The sequence below is a fragment of the Mesoplodon densirostris genome, chromosome 15, assembly GCF_025265405.1.
Source record: "Mesoplodon densirostris isolate mMesDen1 chromosome 15, mMesDen1 primary haplotype, whole genome shotgun sequence".
Lineage (NCBI taxonomy): Eukaryota > Metazoa > Chordata > Mammalia > Artiodactyla > Ziphiidae > Mesoplodon > Mesoplodon densirostris.
In genome coordinates this window covers 14,222,186-14,239,029 of record NC_082675.1, presented here as the reverse complement: position 1 = coordinate 14,239,029, position 16,844 = coordinate 14,222,186, and the positions used below count along the sequence as shown (strand labels likewise).

The 16,844-nt window shown below is 51.3% G+C and overlaps 1 protein-coding gene across 2 annotated transcripts; it reads right to left on the bottom strand.

Annotated features, from left to right (window-relative positions):
• Positions 1-1,559: 1,559 nt before the first annotated feature.
• TBX3 (T-box transcription factor 3) lies at positions 1,560-15,466 on the bottom strand. Of its 2 annotated transcripts, XM_060118527.1 has the most exons (8): positions 14,114-15,466; positions 12,186-12,453; positions 11,220-11,279; positions 10,811-10,957; positions 8,788-8,864; positions 7,287-7,444; positions 5,161-5,837; positions 1,560-3,332 (listed from the first exon to the last, which is right to left on the bottom strand). In XM_060118527.1, exons 1-8 carry the CDS (start codon positions 14,500-14,502, stop codon positions 2,871-2,873), a joined length of 2,238 nt encoding a protein of 745 aa, XP_059974510.1. In that variant the 5' UTR covers positions 14,503-15,466; the 3' UTR covers positions 1,560-2,870. The 2 variants fall into 2 exon arrangements, with proteins under 2 accessions (XP_059974510.1, XP_059974511.1); XM_060118528.1 differs by lacking the exon at positions 11,220-11,279.
• Between the last annotated feature and the right edge of the window lie 1,378 nt (positions 15,467-16,844).

The following is a 16,844-nucleotide window of genomic DNA, read 5'->3' as shown; positions in this document are numbered from 1 at the left end:
AGCGCAGGACAGGCTATGGGGCTCCCCACGTGCCTGGTTGGAGATGGAAGGGGCTGTGCCCCCCTCTCCAAAAGGTCTCGACCTCGATCCCCTTCCAAGTACAGCATGAGGGAGGGGAGGGGGTGTCCTCCTTGTAGGCCATTCAAGGGGCCCGAAGGTGACAGGGACTTGGGGCCGGGCTGGCGGGCTCCAGGGAAGGGGGGGGAGGGCGGCAGCCGCCAGGCAGGCTCCGGCTGCGTCCTCAAGTCAAGGCCCCTGGGGCAAGCAAAGGCCTGGAGAACCTTCCCGTCCTCCCTAACTCCCCCCCCCCGCCCCCAACACACACAGACACACACACCTCCGAGGCGAGGCTGGGGTGGGGAGGGCAGGAGACCAAAGACTGTCATGGCCTCACCATTTTTTATTGAATGTTTCAAAGATAAATCGAACTTCAAAAGGCAACTCCCCAAACAGCCTGGAGGCTGGCTGGAGGGAAGAGCTGGAGGAGGGTGTCAGCCTCCTGGGTGACTTTTCCCTCGGAGGGGGTCAACTATGCGCCCTGGAATCACCTTTCCCTTGCGGGGGGAAAACTACCCTCCTCCCTCCCGTGACGCAAAGTTTGCGCAGAGCTGGCCGCGCTTCGCACGCACAATTCGGGCTGAGGCCTCTGAGGGGTGTCTTGGGTCAGCCTGGTCCAATCTGAGACACCGGGGACTACAGGGGGGCGTTCGATTTCGTCCCCTTCTCCTGCAGCTTGGAGGGTTGCTGCCTTGCCAAGCCGGGGCTGGCCACGAGGAGATTCTGCTAATTTTTGTTTGTTCGTTTTTGTTTTGTTTTTTTGCACACTGGGGCAAGGAGAAATTGACTTGAATTTCCCAGATCGACGTGCCAAGGGAAAGCGAGCCTAAAACGAAAACGTTCGGATTCATGCGGGAAACACTGACTTAGGGAGCGAGCATTCTTTTTCCATTAAAACTTAAGTATCTGAAATTGCTATTCCATCCAATTCTAATCAGCCCCCCTTCCGTCTCTCGTTTTGCTTCCTAATTTAAAGGAAAAGTAATTTCAGATTGAAACCGCTCCCTTCGCGGCTGCCGCCGCCGCCGCCGCCGCCGCCGAGTAAGGGACTTTTGTTTTTAGTTTTGTAACTTGAGTGACATCTCATTTTGGTTCAGTGGGGGCGGTCTTAATTATTTAAAGGCAAAGAGAAGGGGCTAAAGGAAGCCAGGAGAGAAAGAGGCCCACTCTCCACTTTCAGTAAAGTTCCCTAAAGAAAGCACTTAACAGGAGGCCCAAAGACATTTCAATAAAAATTTATTGAAATTTCAATGATATTTTAAAGAGAGGGGGCAAAAATACAGAAAACCAAAGAACTCATAAACAATTATAACACAAAATATACCTTCATGAATTTTTGTCTTTAAACCAGCTCTCAGCACCTGACTTCTGAACTGTGAATATATATCTCTACAGGCACCAATTCCAAACACCATCAACACTGAAGACAGTTAAGTAGTCAATTCCACTTTGTTTGGAATAAATCAGACTAGCAAATACAAATACAAAAGAAAAATCATAAAGTCAAACCACAGCCTCCACACTTCCCACCCCACCCGCAAGCAATCTCAGAACCACTCTTAGGAATTTCAGGTGGGGCTGGAAAGCAGCCCCACCTCCCCAAGTTTTGGTAAAACAGGCAATAGCACTTTTCCCCACTTTTGGACATTAAAAAAATTTTTTTTTTCTTTGCAGACAACTCTTTTGAAAAGTGTGTCGGTGTCGGTGCAGAAAGTGTGTTTTCTACTTTTAAAAGCGATCCTGTGACCTTGAAATAAAACTGACTATAGGAAAACAAAACCACAAAACCTGACAGCTGCAATCCTATTTACACAGAGCTATGTACAATGTCAATAAATTAAAGTTTAATTTTTCGAGCATTCATATTCCACCTATTTACAAGAGTTATCAAATAATTACATAAATACTTTGTCTAATAGTCTCGCTTCTTCTTTATTATTTTTTAAAACCTTGTTATTGCATATACAGGAAAGAGAAAGAACTGCCAGAGGGACAACATGAATCCTGCTACAGAGCTTAGATAAAATAAATTCATTTTTGGTGTTTTCCCCACCCCCTTCCCTTTAAATCATCCCCCTCGGGGTTGTCGAGAATCGAGGAAAAGGGTAAGGGGTAATGTCCTTTTCTCTCTAAAAGCAAGCATTCAAAAATAAAACCCACAAATACATTACTGTGGAACATGCAAAAAGAGACCTATAGCTCTTAAAACATCACAAGAATATTAAAAAGACACAGATTTCCTTAATAGAGGCTAAACAAGGATGGCAGGGACTTCCCTCCCCAAACAATGCTACCCAGTAATTTATTTAGAACTGATACGCAGGTCACTAGAAAGTTTTTAATCTTCACAAACAGAATCATATTAATGTATCCATTTGTCCCCGGTATTTTTTTTTTCAATTTTATTTGTGTTTCCACTTGACACGGTGAAGGAAAAAATATGTATATATAAATCTGCGCTGGGGGAGCTTTTCAACCCCTCCCCTTCTGGGGCCTGGCTACCTCTATCTTCCCACAGCTTCCAGACCAGCCTCGAAGGAGGTGCTCCGGCCGCCAAGGCATTAACTCCCACTCCCAAGAGCTCAGTGCAACCGACGTTTCTGAGCCAGATCCCGGATGTATAAACCACGCCAAGAAGACAGGGCTTGTTTCTAGCACATTCTCTCCAGGGAGTCCGGCACCCCTTCCCAGACAGGGCTTCACAAAGAAGGGCTGACCTCACTGCACGCCCGTGGTTTATTTGACATCCAACAAAGTGCACTGCAGACTGGACTGGACTGGACTGGAATGAAGAGACTTTTCTGGGGAGGGGTTTACGGGGATGCGCTGCGGGACCTGTCGGGCTTGGCTTCCAAGCCGCTGACCAGCCGCTGGATGTTCTGCAGTTCGCTGGTGGCCGCCTCCTTCTCCGGGCAGAGTTTGGGCGACAAGGACACGGAGCTGGAGGAGAGCGTGGAGGAACGGCTGTTGAGTTCTGAGCCCGAGTCCACGGCCACGGAGGCCGGGCTGGCGGCCAGGGCGGCGGCCTTGCCGTCCAGGGGCCCCGGGGCTGCGGCCATGGACGGCAGGGCGGTGGTGAGCAGGCTGCTGCTGTCCGGCACCGGCACGGGGATGGAGTAAGGGCTGTAGCGCAGCCGCGGGCGCATGGTGTTCAGGTTCAGGAACGGGTGGCGGTGCACGGAACTGGAGGCCGCTGCCGAGGAGGCGGCCGCCGCCGCGGCCATGTACGTGTAGGGATAAGGGAACAGGCTTCCGAAAGGCGACATGGCCAGGCCCTGGGCGAGGAAGAGAAGGCAGGGGCAGCAGAGTCAGGGCCCAGGCTCTGCGCAGTGGGGAGGAGCCACCCTCATCCATCACCCCTCCCCCACCCATCCCCACCTTGGGTGAGGCCTTAACCTCTCTCCCTGGGGGGTAGAGAGCAGGACACTCAAACTTCTGTGTCTAGGTCCAAATCTGAGCTGTGTCAACCTAGGCCAAAGTATTCACTCCCTGTGCCTCAGCTTTCTTATATGGCAAAACCAGGGAAAAGTTTAATAATTCGCATACTTATGGGGGACTTTGTGGGTATGAAATGAGCTGCTGCCTGCAATATACTTCACACAGGGTGCCTGGCCAATAGGACGGCTGGAAATTCTCCCATCAGAGTCAGTTGTTCCACCTGTTAAATGGGGCTACAGACAGCCTACCCCACAAAAGTAGCTGGGTGAAAACCAGAGGGCATAAAATATTGGACATGCATTTTTTTTCATTCTTGTCCTCCGTCCTCCTACTCCAGTCTAGAAGTTAAAAAAAAAAAATTTGGGGAAGATCCTTAAGCAAAAGAAAAAGGGGGGTGGGCAGGATGGAGGGGGAAAAAGTAAAGGGTGTTTGCTATGAACAAAGAAATCACCTACAGGCCCAGATATGCTGGTGTTACAGGTGGAGAGACTGAGCTGAGGTAGGCCCCAGGGGTGTAGGAATTCACTCAGCTAGCAAGTGGCAGAAGCAGAATAAAAATCCGGGGACCCTGGCCTGGGTTAGTTCTCTCTGACCCATTGCCTTGGGTACTATTAGTACCTGTTTGCCCAGGCAGGCCCTCGCCCGCTTATCACCTGCCCACCAATGACAGGAGGGTCTCCAGAAAGGGCTAGCACAGGAGATGGGAGGGATGGAAGAAGGGGAGAAGCCAGCCCTTTTCTCAGTCCCCTCCTCCTCCCAGAGGGGGAGGCCAGTCCTGCCTCTTGGCTCAGGGAAGGGAGATGAATGTGCTCAGACAAAACAAAAGGCAAGGGCGTGCAGAAAACCCCATAGAACCTTTTCGCTGGGGTTCAGAGCATTTTCAGCAGCCTGAGACTTCTCCCCAGCTGCTGGAGCCCCAACACAGCTGTCTGAGCCATACACAGGCCGCCAAGCCTGCCATAGCCCCAGCCTGTCCTTCTCTGACATTTCCCACGTGTGCACAAGCCATTAACCCTTTGGGGAACAGGCTGGCCTGCGAGGGGTGGGGGAGCAGGGAAATAGCTTCATATTGGAGGTTCAAGAATCAACTCTTCCCCAGGGAGTCACTTCCCTTACCAGGCCATGGTCTCTCCCTCCTCTAAGTCTTGGGGAAGGGTTGGCTGTGAAACACTGAAGAGACATTTCAACTCTGAAGCTAAAATCACAGCCTCTGGAAGAGGCCCTGGAGTCTGACTGCCTGGGGTAGAGTCTCAGGTCCACCACCTACCAGCTGTGTGTCCTTGGATAAGTTACTCAACATCTCTGATCTCTGTCCTTTCATCTAGAAGGTGGAGGTGATCATAGGATCACTGAAGTCAGAATAGATCGAGTACTTAGAAGAGCGCCCGGCACAAAGTAAGTGCTGTGCAGAGTTATTATCTGTTATTACCATCTTGTTACTCTGCTAGAAATAGCCCTTAACTTAGAAAAAAAATTTTTTTAAGTTTTGGTGGGGAGTGTGAGGTTATGATGAATCAATAAGTCTTGCACCTAGTAATAATAATGATGATAATAATAATAATAATTATTATTAAAGCTTCTAGGCAGGGGGACTGGGTGAGTGTCTGGGATCAAGAGGCAGGCAAACGAGAGTGAATGAGGGGCTGGAGAGGCGCTGATAAATACCTGAGAGGCCAGGACGTGCTGCTGGAGGTGGAAGGGCAGGGTGGCCGCGGACGCCCCCGACAGTCCCTGCGCCGCGGCGGCCGAGGCCATGGCCGTAGAATCCAGGCCCGAGACGCCGGTAGAGGCCCCGGACACGGTGGCCAGCAGAGGCCCCATGCCGGCGGCCATGCTGGAGAAGGCACCTCCCATGGCGAACTGGCCGGGGTGCAGGAAGAGCGGGTGCCCGTTGAAGAACTGCTGGCCGGCCAGGCCAGGGGCGAAGCCGAGGCCGGGCAGGGGGCCCTGGCCCAAGTGCGCGGCGGCCGCATCCGTCTGCACGGTGAGCGGCGCGAAGGCCTCCTTGCCCGGCAGCGCGCGCGCCTCCTCGGCCTTGGAAGGGGCCGCGCCCTCGCGGCCCGGGCTCCGGCGCTCCTCGGCTCCCAGGCCGCGGGTGCTGGACGAGATGGTGGCCGGGCTGTGGCGCGAGTCGGGCGACGCCTTGTCCAGCCGCCCGCTGTCCCGGGGCCGGCCGCCGGGCTCGGCCACGAAGAGGTGCGCCTTGACCGCCGGGCTGCCCTTGTCCCGGCACGGATCCTCCGACGTGGTGGTGGAGATTTTGGCCGCGTCGCAGGCCTCCGGGCCGTGCTCCTCTTTGCTCTCGGCCTCGGCATCGCTCTCACCCTCGCTGGGACACAGATCTACCATAGGAGGGAAACAAAAGCCAAGCAGAAGGGCGTTAGGTCTGAAACCCGGACCAGCATAACTCCCGTTCCCCACTTTGAATCCCAGCTCGGCCACTTCCCAGCTGTGTAACCCCAGGAAGCCCCTTAACCTCTCTGCGCCTCAGTTTTCTCATCTGCAAAGTGGGAGTGATGATACAGCAAATTTTAGTGGAAGGATGCAACAAGCTAGTAATGAATTTCAAGTATGTAGATAGAGCGGCACCCCTCCCTCCATAGATCCTTCCCCAAATGTGTAGTGAATTTTACTATTTTACACAAGTGAGCACTGAGCTCCTACTAGGTCAGACAAAGCCTTTACTGGCCTTTTTCCCATTCGACTGCAAATTCAGTTTTTAAAAATTAAAAGTGACTTACACTAAAACTCACTGCGGGAACACCTTCTAGTCACCCTCTCTTTGTTCCCTGAGTGATTGGGAGCAGTCCCTTCCACAAATTTGTGAATTTCTTTCAGAAGGATTTGTTTGGAGAGAACCCTGGCATTTGAATTGGTAGTGGCAGAAGTGAACATTCCTCCCCCAACGCACTCGCACGCGCGCGCGCGCACACACACACACACACTCCACTGAGCCTCTGTTTCCCCTGTCTCTGCAGACAGAGATGGGTGATAAGCGGCCCACTCACTGCCTGAAGACAATCATGGATTCTCTTTTGCTCTCACCACACCCTCTGTGTGTGTCCTACCAGAAAAAAAAAAAGAAAAAGGGATCCCATTTTGTGTTTAAAGCTTGAATGGATAGAAGACATAAAGAACTCTCATTTTATTTCACTTAAAAAACAGGTCTCTTCCTATTGAGAGCATGTGTGTCTTTCCAAATAAATAGTTCTTGCTCTTTAAACACAGGAAACCAACTGGGGATTTGAACAGCTCCTCCCCTCCCACCCCTGCCCTCCCCAACCCAGATTCTCAGTGCTCCATCTCCTCTCACAGGTCCATGGTGGCCCTATAGCTGGATTTCTCTTGGTCACCTTCCCTGTTCCAGGTGGCAGAAAATCCCCTGACTCCTCCCACCCCCAGCCTAACACATTTTAACCTAGAGTTTGAAGACAGAGTAAAAAAAAGTCAGCTGTTGCTTGGTTGGAGGGGTGGGGTGGGGGGTATGGGAAAAAGAAAGAGAGAGGGAGGGATGCTCCAGGCCTCCACCCAGAGGGGATACAGGAACTGGGACCACCACTTCCTCCCTGCCAAATCAGTGTCTGGGGGAAAGGGGTCTGAGCTCTCAGGTGAACTTAGGGAAGGGGGACACACCTGATCACCCTCTGTGAGATTTGGCTCCTGTTTACAAACTTCTAGAAGGATCTGAAGCTTTGGAGGGGTCAGGTTCCCTGGTGGGTGCCCCCAGCCCCCAACTCGTCAGGCTTCCAAGACCTGGAGAAATCTGAGAAATCAGAGGTGGCCAGACTTACCTTTGAGGTTGGATGTCCCCACGGTGGAGACGGCCGGAGAGGAGGACTGGGCGAAGCAGCTGAAGGCAGCCTGCTCACTGGAGGACTCGTCGGAGGTGCCGTTCTCCTTTTTGTGTCTGTCATCGAACACCCTCATGGACTGCAGGGTGAGCTGCTTTCTGTGGCAGAAGCCCCCACACACCCAGCGTTACACATCAGAACAGGATTTTCCCCTCTCGGTCCTTCTCACCCTCTCCAAAGAGGCGCACACATGCCCAGGGGGACGGAGGGGGAAAGAAGGCTCTGGGTGTATTTATTCAAGACCAGAGGGTTTCATTAGGGAAGGGGTATTGGCTGGGGCATTGGCTGGGGCAGTGAAATCTTGTTTAAAAGTAAAGAGCAACTTTGGGCCTCACTGGTTCCAGTTCTCACACCTCCCCAGGAGTTACTGACTGCTCCTTTGGGAGCTGCAGGTCCAGGGGATGGGAAGATAATGTCTTCATGAGGAGGAGGACCATACCTGGTGACCCTGAGCCACTAGATAGCAGGTTGGGCCATCTCATGATCATGCATTTGTACCTGGATTTCCCTGCCCTCAGAGTTCAACGGGAAGGCAGGAGGAGTTTGAGTCTTTGTTCTTGTGAATTAGACATGAATTATGATGTCATCTTATGAAATAAACCATGATATGAAAAAAAAAAGTAAAGAGCAAGAGGGGAGATTGGAGCCAGCCAGAGACAGCTGAGCAGCCTGCCTCACAGACGGAGGAGAAAAGAAGACTCAAAGCAGTGAACACAAAGAGCGGACCAACTCCGCATGGGTTGCTAAGATTGGGAAGAAGTGGTTATTTCATGGTGCACTTTACTGTAACCGGTTCACCAACACATTAATCGGACTCAAAAAACCTCTATTTTGATGTGAGAAATTATTTCTTAATGCCCTCCCCCTCCCCCAGGGGATAGGTTAAAAATTGGGGCTGATTTTCTGGATTTTCGAAATTCTTTGAATGCGGGTGGGGGAGGGGAGAGCTTCTTTTATATACCAGCCAGCTGTCTGCTTAATGCAGAATGATACATGTCCCCACAGAAGGAGGGGGCCATAGATGTCTCCAGGGGCTTCAGTTCTGTCTGAGGGTATTTGCCAGACAAGACTGCAAAAATTCCAAGGCATCTTGTGAATGGCTTAGTCCTTTCCTGGGACCTGCCCAGGATGAACTTAAACTAATTAGAAATTAATAGGCATCTGTATATAATCTGTATCCCTGATACTTTTCTTGCAGAGACATCTTTCTATGGGGTGGCCTAGTAAACTTCCTTTAAGATAACATGGAAGAGGTAGAGAAAGTAGCGTACCGAAATCGGTAAGTTCTTGGCTGAGGGGCATCAAGCTGTTTTCCAACCTTCCCCCACCCTTCCCCCACCCTTCTCAAGATAAGTGCCCGCATCCCACTTCTAAAGGTTGAGCATCAGGACCTAGAAAAGCGATTTTCTAAATTATCTGAGAAACAACTGTCTCAGCTCACCTTTTTTCTCTCCTGCCATTTCCAGTGTCCCGGAAACCTTTTGCAAAAGGGTTGTTGTCTATTTTTAACTGAGTTATCTAGAGAAGGAGACACAAGCAAGAAAGAGACACTGGCTTCATTTTCTAGAATGTTCTGGGAGTGTTTCCCCCAACTCATTAATCTACTAGAAATCTGACTTCCAACCACCAGAGAAGTCATTTGGATAGGCCAGGTTGAAGAGAAAGAGAGAGGGGAACACAGAAGAAGTTTGGAGGGGGCCAGGAGGAAAACCAAAGGGAAGTGTGCCATGGCTCGCATCTCCCACTGGAGGCCAAACCAGGGATTCCAGGCTGAAATGATCCTGCCTGGGCAGCCAACAGCTTGGGCTTAGAAATGGAAAAGCTGTCAAAGGGCAACCTGTAGATCTTAAAATTATGCTTTCCTTTAGATTTTTTATACAGTGCAATGATCATAAAATATGTTATATTTCCTGCCCCCAAACACACGCACAAACATACACACAGCACATCCTCCAACCTTTTCTGTAAATCTAATAAAATGATTTATGGGGTTTCACTACCCTTGTGCTGGAGTGGGCTTGATTTTTTTGCTGGGTGTCGGGGGAGTGTGTTTCAGGAATTACGATATTGACAATTATAGATTTAGAAGGACTGAATGACCACTGGAAACATTTGTTTTCATTTATATGCCCTGCCACCGCCATTAGGTGGAGAAGGCCCATGGCCGCTTTGATCAAAAATGCTATATTTTATTATTCCGTTAACAACTTAGATTCATAGGATTCTGGGTCTAGAGGGTGCGTGCATTTTTACACGCTGAGGAAAAATAGTATGTAATCTTTCAAATCCCTTCCCTGCGATGGGGTCGGGGATGGGGATGATGTATACAGAGTTCGCTAGAGGTGGGAAAAGGGCCCCTTGGATGGATTCTTGTTCTTGGAATAAATCCTGTTTGCACTTCTTGCAGGGAGAGGAGGTCCTGATGTCCTAGTCTCCAGACCAAGGAACCAGACCTGGAAGACCCCCCATCAGCAGGCCACAGAGGACCCACCCATAGTGAGAGTGAATTCAAAATGTAGGGCGTCGTCGTCTAGTGAGCTGGACTGGCACTGAGGTCTAGGGTTCAGAAGTTGAAGGCCAGAGGTCCTCAGCTGCCCCCCACCCCCCTACCCCCCGCCCCCATTAACTGCCTGCTAACAGCCAACCTGGCGACTGGTGAACCCACAGCAAGAGTCACTTTCTCTGTGTCTCTCTGTGCACACGCCCATGACCTTCGGGCCACCATAGCTTTACATACCAGGTGCTGCCTGCTGTTCCATTTGGGGGTACTCCTAATCCCCGGCCACAGGCCCAGGGAGAAAAAAAACCCTTCAAATGAAGTGGTGACTTTGGTCATCTCATCTCAAAAGCCTCAGACAACTCAATTAGCATGACCCTGTGATCAGAGTAGGTTTTTCCAAACAAACACACACACATGCACACACACACACACCATAAAAAACACAGCAGCGTAAAAGGTAATAAAAACCAGACCAGCTACTCGGGATTTCTGGCCAGGGGAGAAAATCTGGTCTCTGCTGGGACTCTCCTCCCAAGATTCCGAATGGCTTTTGCCTTCAATTTTAGCTGGTTCCTTTCGACCCTGATTTCTTGACCCTCTTCCTGAAGAGGAAGAGGATGAACCTTGAAACCAACAGGAGAAAGCCCTGGGTCGGGTGAGGCGGGCAACAGTAAGGACGGGTGGTTTACAGGAGCTTCTCACTGGCAAAGTTAGTGTGGCATTTTTTTCACTCAGCATTGGATTCCTAGCTGGTCAAGTTGTTTTTTTTTTTTTTTTTTCCCTTCTGCAGTGTGCCAGTGCCCCTTCCCCGCAAAGCTCCACTGAAGGTCAAATCACAAAAGAAAAATCAGACTCCCATCCCAATGCTCTTGTAACTTTCTTATCCTCTCCCCAGAGCAGCTTAAAGGGAGGAGGGGAAGTGGGTGTTAATATCACGATGAAAAAGAAAAGCGAATTTGGTTACCTTATCATTCTGGTATGCGGTCACAGCGATGAATTCGGTTTCGGGGAACAAGTACGTCCGAAAAGTACTATAAGGAAGTTTTAAGATGTCATTGGCCCTCACAATGTGGAAGCGGGGCTGGTATTTATGCATGGAGTTCAGTATAGTCTGCAGGGGCCGGAAGAGGAGAGACACACATCACAAGAGGATTTAGTGGGAAGAACAGGACCCTAGGACCCCTGTCAGGCCGACGTCTACCCCACCGAAGGGCACCACGCTTGTACCGAGCCCACCTCCTTGGAGTACCTCTGTGGGAACATTCAGCTCCCCATGTAATCTTCTGGAGAATCCAAATTGCTCCTCAATTTCCAAAGGGTCCTCCCCCACCCTCACCATCTAAGGTTGATTCGTACCTTGAACCCTAGCCTACCTGAGTACCAAAACTATAATTCCCCTGCCACGTTGCTTGATCACTTGGGAAGGCCAAAGTCTTAAAAGATAGAGAAAAACATGCATTTTAATTTACAAAATGATTCAGTCTTTTAAGTGCCCACTAATTGACGAGCCCAATCCACTTAAAGCCCTGAAAGGCTGAACTCTAGAGAGGAATATTTATGCCTTAATCAAATCAAGGGCTTCAAATGCAATTCCTGCCCCCTGAAGATATTTCCGCGCCATTCACATCTTCCTGGGCCTAATCTTTCTGCTTATTCCTCACTTATCACTCTGTTTATTTTATTGAAATGTTGGGGAGGCGTAGGGGCAGGGGGCAAAAGGTCCTTTGCTTGACTTTTACAAGCAATCTAAGTCTCCTGAAAGTTTCTAGGAACTCCCTCCCTGAATCCATACATATACTCCCAACACACATGCAATTTTTGTACTGGGAAATCTAAGTCTCATTTCTAGTAAACCTGACTTTCACCTAAGCCCAATTCTTTTTTAGTCCAAGGGAAGAACATCTTTCAAAATTTGTATTCACACCCTCTCACCAACACAGTCAATACTTCGAACCTTAAAACTCCCCTAAGCAACCGTATGGCTGCTTTCAAAATAGAAGTTTGATATCGTTAAACAAATCCCTTACGAACGTCTACCTTTGACACTGATTTTACGTCTTCACGATTGCTTTTTAACTTCCCTGTCAGGTCAAACAGTTACCAAGACCTGGACTTGCCATAGACCATGAGCCTCACTTCTTTCAGAATGCCAGGCCTTCCATTATCTGAAGAGAAACACCCTGGAATTCTCTCTCCATCTCTGTTTGCGGATCGAGCAAGTTTGCTATGCTTGGCAACTGAGAGAGAGGGAGAAACTCTTGATTTTACATGGAAGGTGGAAGCACAGCCTTTGCTAGAGAGAAGAGAAAATTTTATCGAAGGGAAGCCATGAAACTTACAAATCCGTGTTTGTCCGAAATGTTGTTGGTGAGTTTCAGTTTGTGGAAAGTGACAACTTTGGACATCCACTGTTCCCCGGTGGCAGGGCTGTCGGGGTGAATGTACATTCTCTTTGGCATTTCAGGGTCAGCCTTTCCCGCCACCATCCACCGAGAATTGTGAAATTTATACCGACAGTCATCTGCAGCAATAATGTCCATCAACAAAATATATTTGGCTTTTTTATCCAGCCCTGAACACCTTACTTTAAATGGAGGAAACATTCGCCTACGAGGGGAGAGAAGAGAGAAGAAAAAAGGGGGAAAAAATCACTCAGTTTCCCGGGTTTGATCTTCTACCTAAAATATTTAAATCAAATTTAAAACTTTCTATTACATTTGATGAGCTTGTGCCATTCAGAGTAGGGCGACTGAATGCAAAGTTATTTCCTTCCACAACAGAAGGATTAAATATGCTCAAATGGCTCTATTTTAAATGTCCCAAGATTCAAAACGAATGAATTGCGGCATTGGATTTCTCTACATCATCTAATAATTTCTTTGTAATTTTTTTGGTCTCTTGTATGACTTTATAGATTACCCTCCTTAGAGGGAAATTCCTGCCTCTGCCTTTTCTGGGTGTCTAGTTGTAAACAGCTTGGGTAGGATTTTAGTCAAGTTCAGTCAGTCGAGGTAGAATTTTCCACCACCCATTGATGAGAAAATGTTAAACGTATCAAGAAAAGAAATGTCAAGTTGCACCCCTCCCTGCTGTGGAACAGCAGTCCCGCTGCTGGCGAAATGAAACTGTACTTTGGTGAGTTCTCAAAACGAATTCTGTAGATTGGGGTGGACGCCCAGGCCTGATCACCAGCCTGCCTATCGCGCCGCTAACCACATTCTCCCTACTGCTCGGGCCAGTCCAAAACGGCAAGACTCCACCACCAAATTGCTTTTTACTTTCCAGAGGCATTGGCATTCTGTACTTTTGACTTAAAAGGGAGCAGAGAGCGGGTCGCTGTGAAACTGCCTGTGTGTCTTCTGGGTTGGAGGATTTTATGGCAAACTTTGGCCTCATTTAGCTTGGAAAGACACAGAAAACTAAAGACCTCAAGAAAGGGATTTTCTCTTTATTCCTTCAACTTTATGCCTTGGTAGAATTCAATGCCATTTAAAAAAAATCAGTGGTTTTAAGTGACAGGCACGTTTTGGTCAGGCAAGGACCTCTAAACGTTATGTAAAATGTGGTTGATAATATTCACACATGAAACAGCAGTATGGGGCTCCCTACTGGCTCCTTGGGTCTGCAAACATAATCTTAATTAGCCAAAATTGCCTGTTGAACTCTCCCTCGATTACAGACACACGAAGCAGTATGGACAAACCCCAAATGCCCTTCGGTTTCTCTCTGGCGCTGGCAGGGGCAGGCTCAGGCCCCCTGCAGACCCAGAGGCTAGGCTGGAGGGCAGAGAAGGCAAGGCAGCTCCTTCCAGGCCTCCGGCTACCACACAAACAAAAAGGGCTGTAAGTGCTTCTCTCCGAGAGCGAAATGAACCAGACAAAAACACAACATCTACAAAGACACAAGGATGTTCCAGAAAGGTTTGAAACACTGAACTGCCTGCAAAGGGGTGCTTTTCTTTCTTCCTGCAGAGATGTCTGGGCAGCACTGAGAAAATTCTACCTATCCTGTACGGAACCCGGGATGCAGACCCAGGTAGGAAAAGCGGCCGGCTGCAGACGCGTAGGTAAGCTGAAATCTCCTACCACAGGGGCAGGGCCCGGGGAGGTCTCTGTACACAGTTCTGGTACACAGTTCTGGGGGAACTGTGTTTGCCCATAAGCCGGAATAACTGGCAAACCGGCCGTTCTGGGAGGAGAGAGAGAAAAGGAGGAAAGAAACCTTCAGTAGTTTGGGGGAGGGGGCCCGCTGCTTGCCGCTTGCTTACCTTCCCGACTTAGTAATGACCATCTCCGTGCCCCGCTTGTGGAACTGATCCCAAAGTTCTTTGGCCTCGAGGTGCACCTTGGGGTCATCCTCCACTTCTTCTTCCGGCTCCATGGTCTTCAGAGGCCTCAGATGTGTCTGCGGCCCCAGGGACGAGAAAGGGATGCCGGTCTCGGCCGCCCCCACCAATTGATCCATGATCGGCTTGGCCAGGGCGCCGGGCAGCGAGAGCGCCGCCGCGCCGTTGGGCGGCAGAGTCAGCGCGGGGAAGAAGGGCGGCTGGTGACCCAGCACCGCGCTCATGGCGAAGTCCGGCGCCCGGTGAGGTAGGAACGGATGGTAGGCCATGCTTGTCCCAGGAATGACCGGATCTCTCATGGAGAGTCTCATCCACTCCAGGCGGGTCGCTGGGCTCCAGCCGGGGACAAGTCCGCAGCTGCTGTTTTGTTTTGTTTTTGTTTTTTAACAGCAGCGCATAGTTTGGAGGGGGAAAAAAAAGCGAAAGAAAAAAAAAGGGGGGGATCACAACTAAAGCACCTCAAAGTGAGGGGAGGGGGAAGTGTCTTTTCGGGAGGGGAATGCCGCTTTTAAAGAGGGCAAGGCGAGAAATCAGGAGACATAGTCGCTCAGATGACTGTCCTAGTGTCTTGCGTTTTCAAAAAGCCGCTCCTGGAAGTCGGTTTACGAGGCGAGAGGAACGAGCAGGGTCTGGACTCGTGCCGGAGCCCTGCCGCTTGGCTCGAAATAGACACGCCAGCCCTCGGTCCCGGCAGTCCCTCTCCAGCCCCCAGTTCTTTGTTGCAAATGCGACCGGTTCTCCTAGGAGACTTTTTACCTTTTCTTCTCCTTCTTCTTCACCCGCCCCCCTATCTCTCTGCCTCTCCCTCTGGCTCGCAGGAGGCGTCTGCAGTTGCGCTAGACCGGCTTGAACTGCGAGCGAGAGAGCGGAAAAAGTCTCCCTCCTTTAAAAAAAAAAAAAAACAACAACAACTCTGATTGAAGCCCTCTTCTACCAGCGCTATCAAAACTTGAACTGCAAACGGGCTTCCGTTCGCCCTCCTCCTCCTTCCTCCGCTCCGAGCCTGGTGTCTGGGTTTCAATCCGAATCTTGGTGTGCTCTTCTCCCGCGCCTCTCTTCCTTGTCCTAAAACGTGAGCGAATTCGCTTCCTAAATCTGCGTCCAGACGCGCAGGGCAGGGAGGATTTAGGGGGAGGAGGGGAATGAAAAGAAGGGAGAGAGAGAGAGGGAGAGAGAGAGAGGGGGAGAGAGAGAGAGTGGGAGAGGGAGCGCGAGGAGAGGGAGGGAGCGAGAGAAAGCCAGAGAGAGCTCCTCGCCACCCTCCTCCGCCTCTAGAATTCCCCGGGCGTCTGCTCGGCGGTCTAGAAGGTCGGGCTCTGCTGTGGGCTGCGGAGAGCCGGAGGCCTCTTGATTGGCTCTTTGACGCTTTCGGACCAATTGTGTTGCTTCATAGGCGTGGTTTTCACAGGTCGAGTGCTGGGGGATAGAGCCGAGTTATAAAAAGAAGGTGTCGGAAACTGTAACGTCGCAGCGCCGCATCGGTACTACTGCCTGTCCTGTGAATATGTCAACATGATCAGAGGGAGGGCGGGGAGCCACTGGGGAGCGCGCGCACCGAGTCGCCTCTAGGTGGCTTATCGAGAGATCGCCGCAGCCTCAGAGCTCGCTCGCTCTGGCTCAGCCCACGTCTGAAATGCCTCAGTCATCCAGCCCGGGATCGAGGGAGGAGGCTGGGCATGGAGCACGGGGGAGGGAGGCGGGAGCGAGCGAGCCGGGCCAGGAAGGCGGAGAGCGCGCCCGGCGCCGGGCAGGGGCGCTCGCCTCTCGCGCGCTCGGCTCGCCTCTGGCCGCCGCAGCCGTTTCTCTCTCCCGCTCACCCTCTTAGCCCGGCCCCGGGCGAGCCGAGCGGACGGCCCAGGCTCCCGCGAGCTGCCCTCCGGCCGCCGGGCGCAACAAAAGCCGACCGAGGCGGAGAGGCGAGCGCCGCAGAGTCTCCAGGCTTGCGCGCTCTCCAGCCCCACGTGGAGCCAAGCTCCTCCCGGCCGCCACTAAAGAGCTCCCGAGCTCGGGTGTCTCTTGGTGCCGGTCTCCCCGGCAGCAGGGCTCAAGGGCTCCCGAGCACACGGATGCGGGCAGATCTCAGCCCACGCTGGTGGGGGCTCGCGCTCCACCGTGCCCCACCCGAAACTATGCGCGGAGACCCAAACGCTCCTAGCACATCTGTACGCGAATACGCGCCGACCCACTGGGACCCAGCCACCCGCGGAAACCACGTACACGCAAACACAGCCTGCGCGGCTGCCCGGGTCTGCGCTCAACTGACTCCGGGAGGCGGACTCGGGCTTTTCTGAAATACATTTACCAGCCCTTTTAGATCTCGTCTTCCGTTTGGAATCGGGCTCCCGGTTTTCCACCTGAATGTGTGTGTGAGTGCAGAGGGGAGAGGGGAGATCTGAACAAAGTGAGCGCAGCGAGGGACTAGGTTCTGGGCCTGTCCCCATCCAGCCGCCTCCCCCCTTTCGGCGGCCGGCTCGGTGAGGAGCTGGTAGGGGGAGGTGCGCCAGCCCTGTATCTTCTCCAGGCATCGCACTTATCTCTCGGTGCCTCAGTTCTTTCTCCACCCGGGGACTTATCTCGCCAGAAGTCGGGGGGTGAATTTGTAAAACAAATCGTGAAACGCCCCCATCCCAGAGGCGAGGTGACCGGCTCCAAT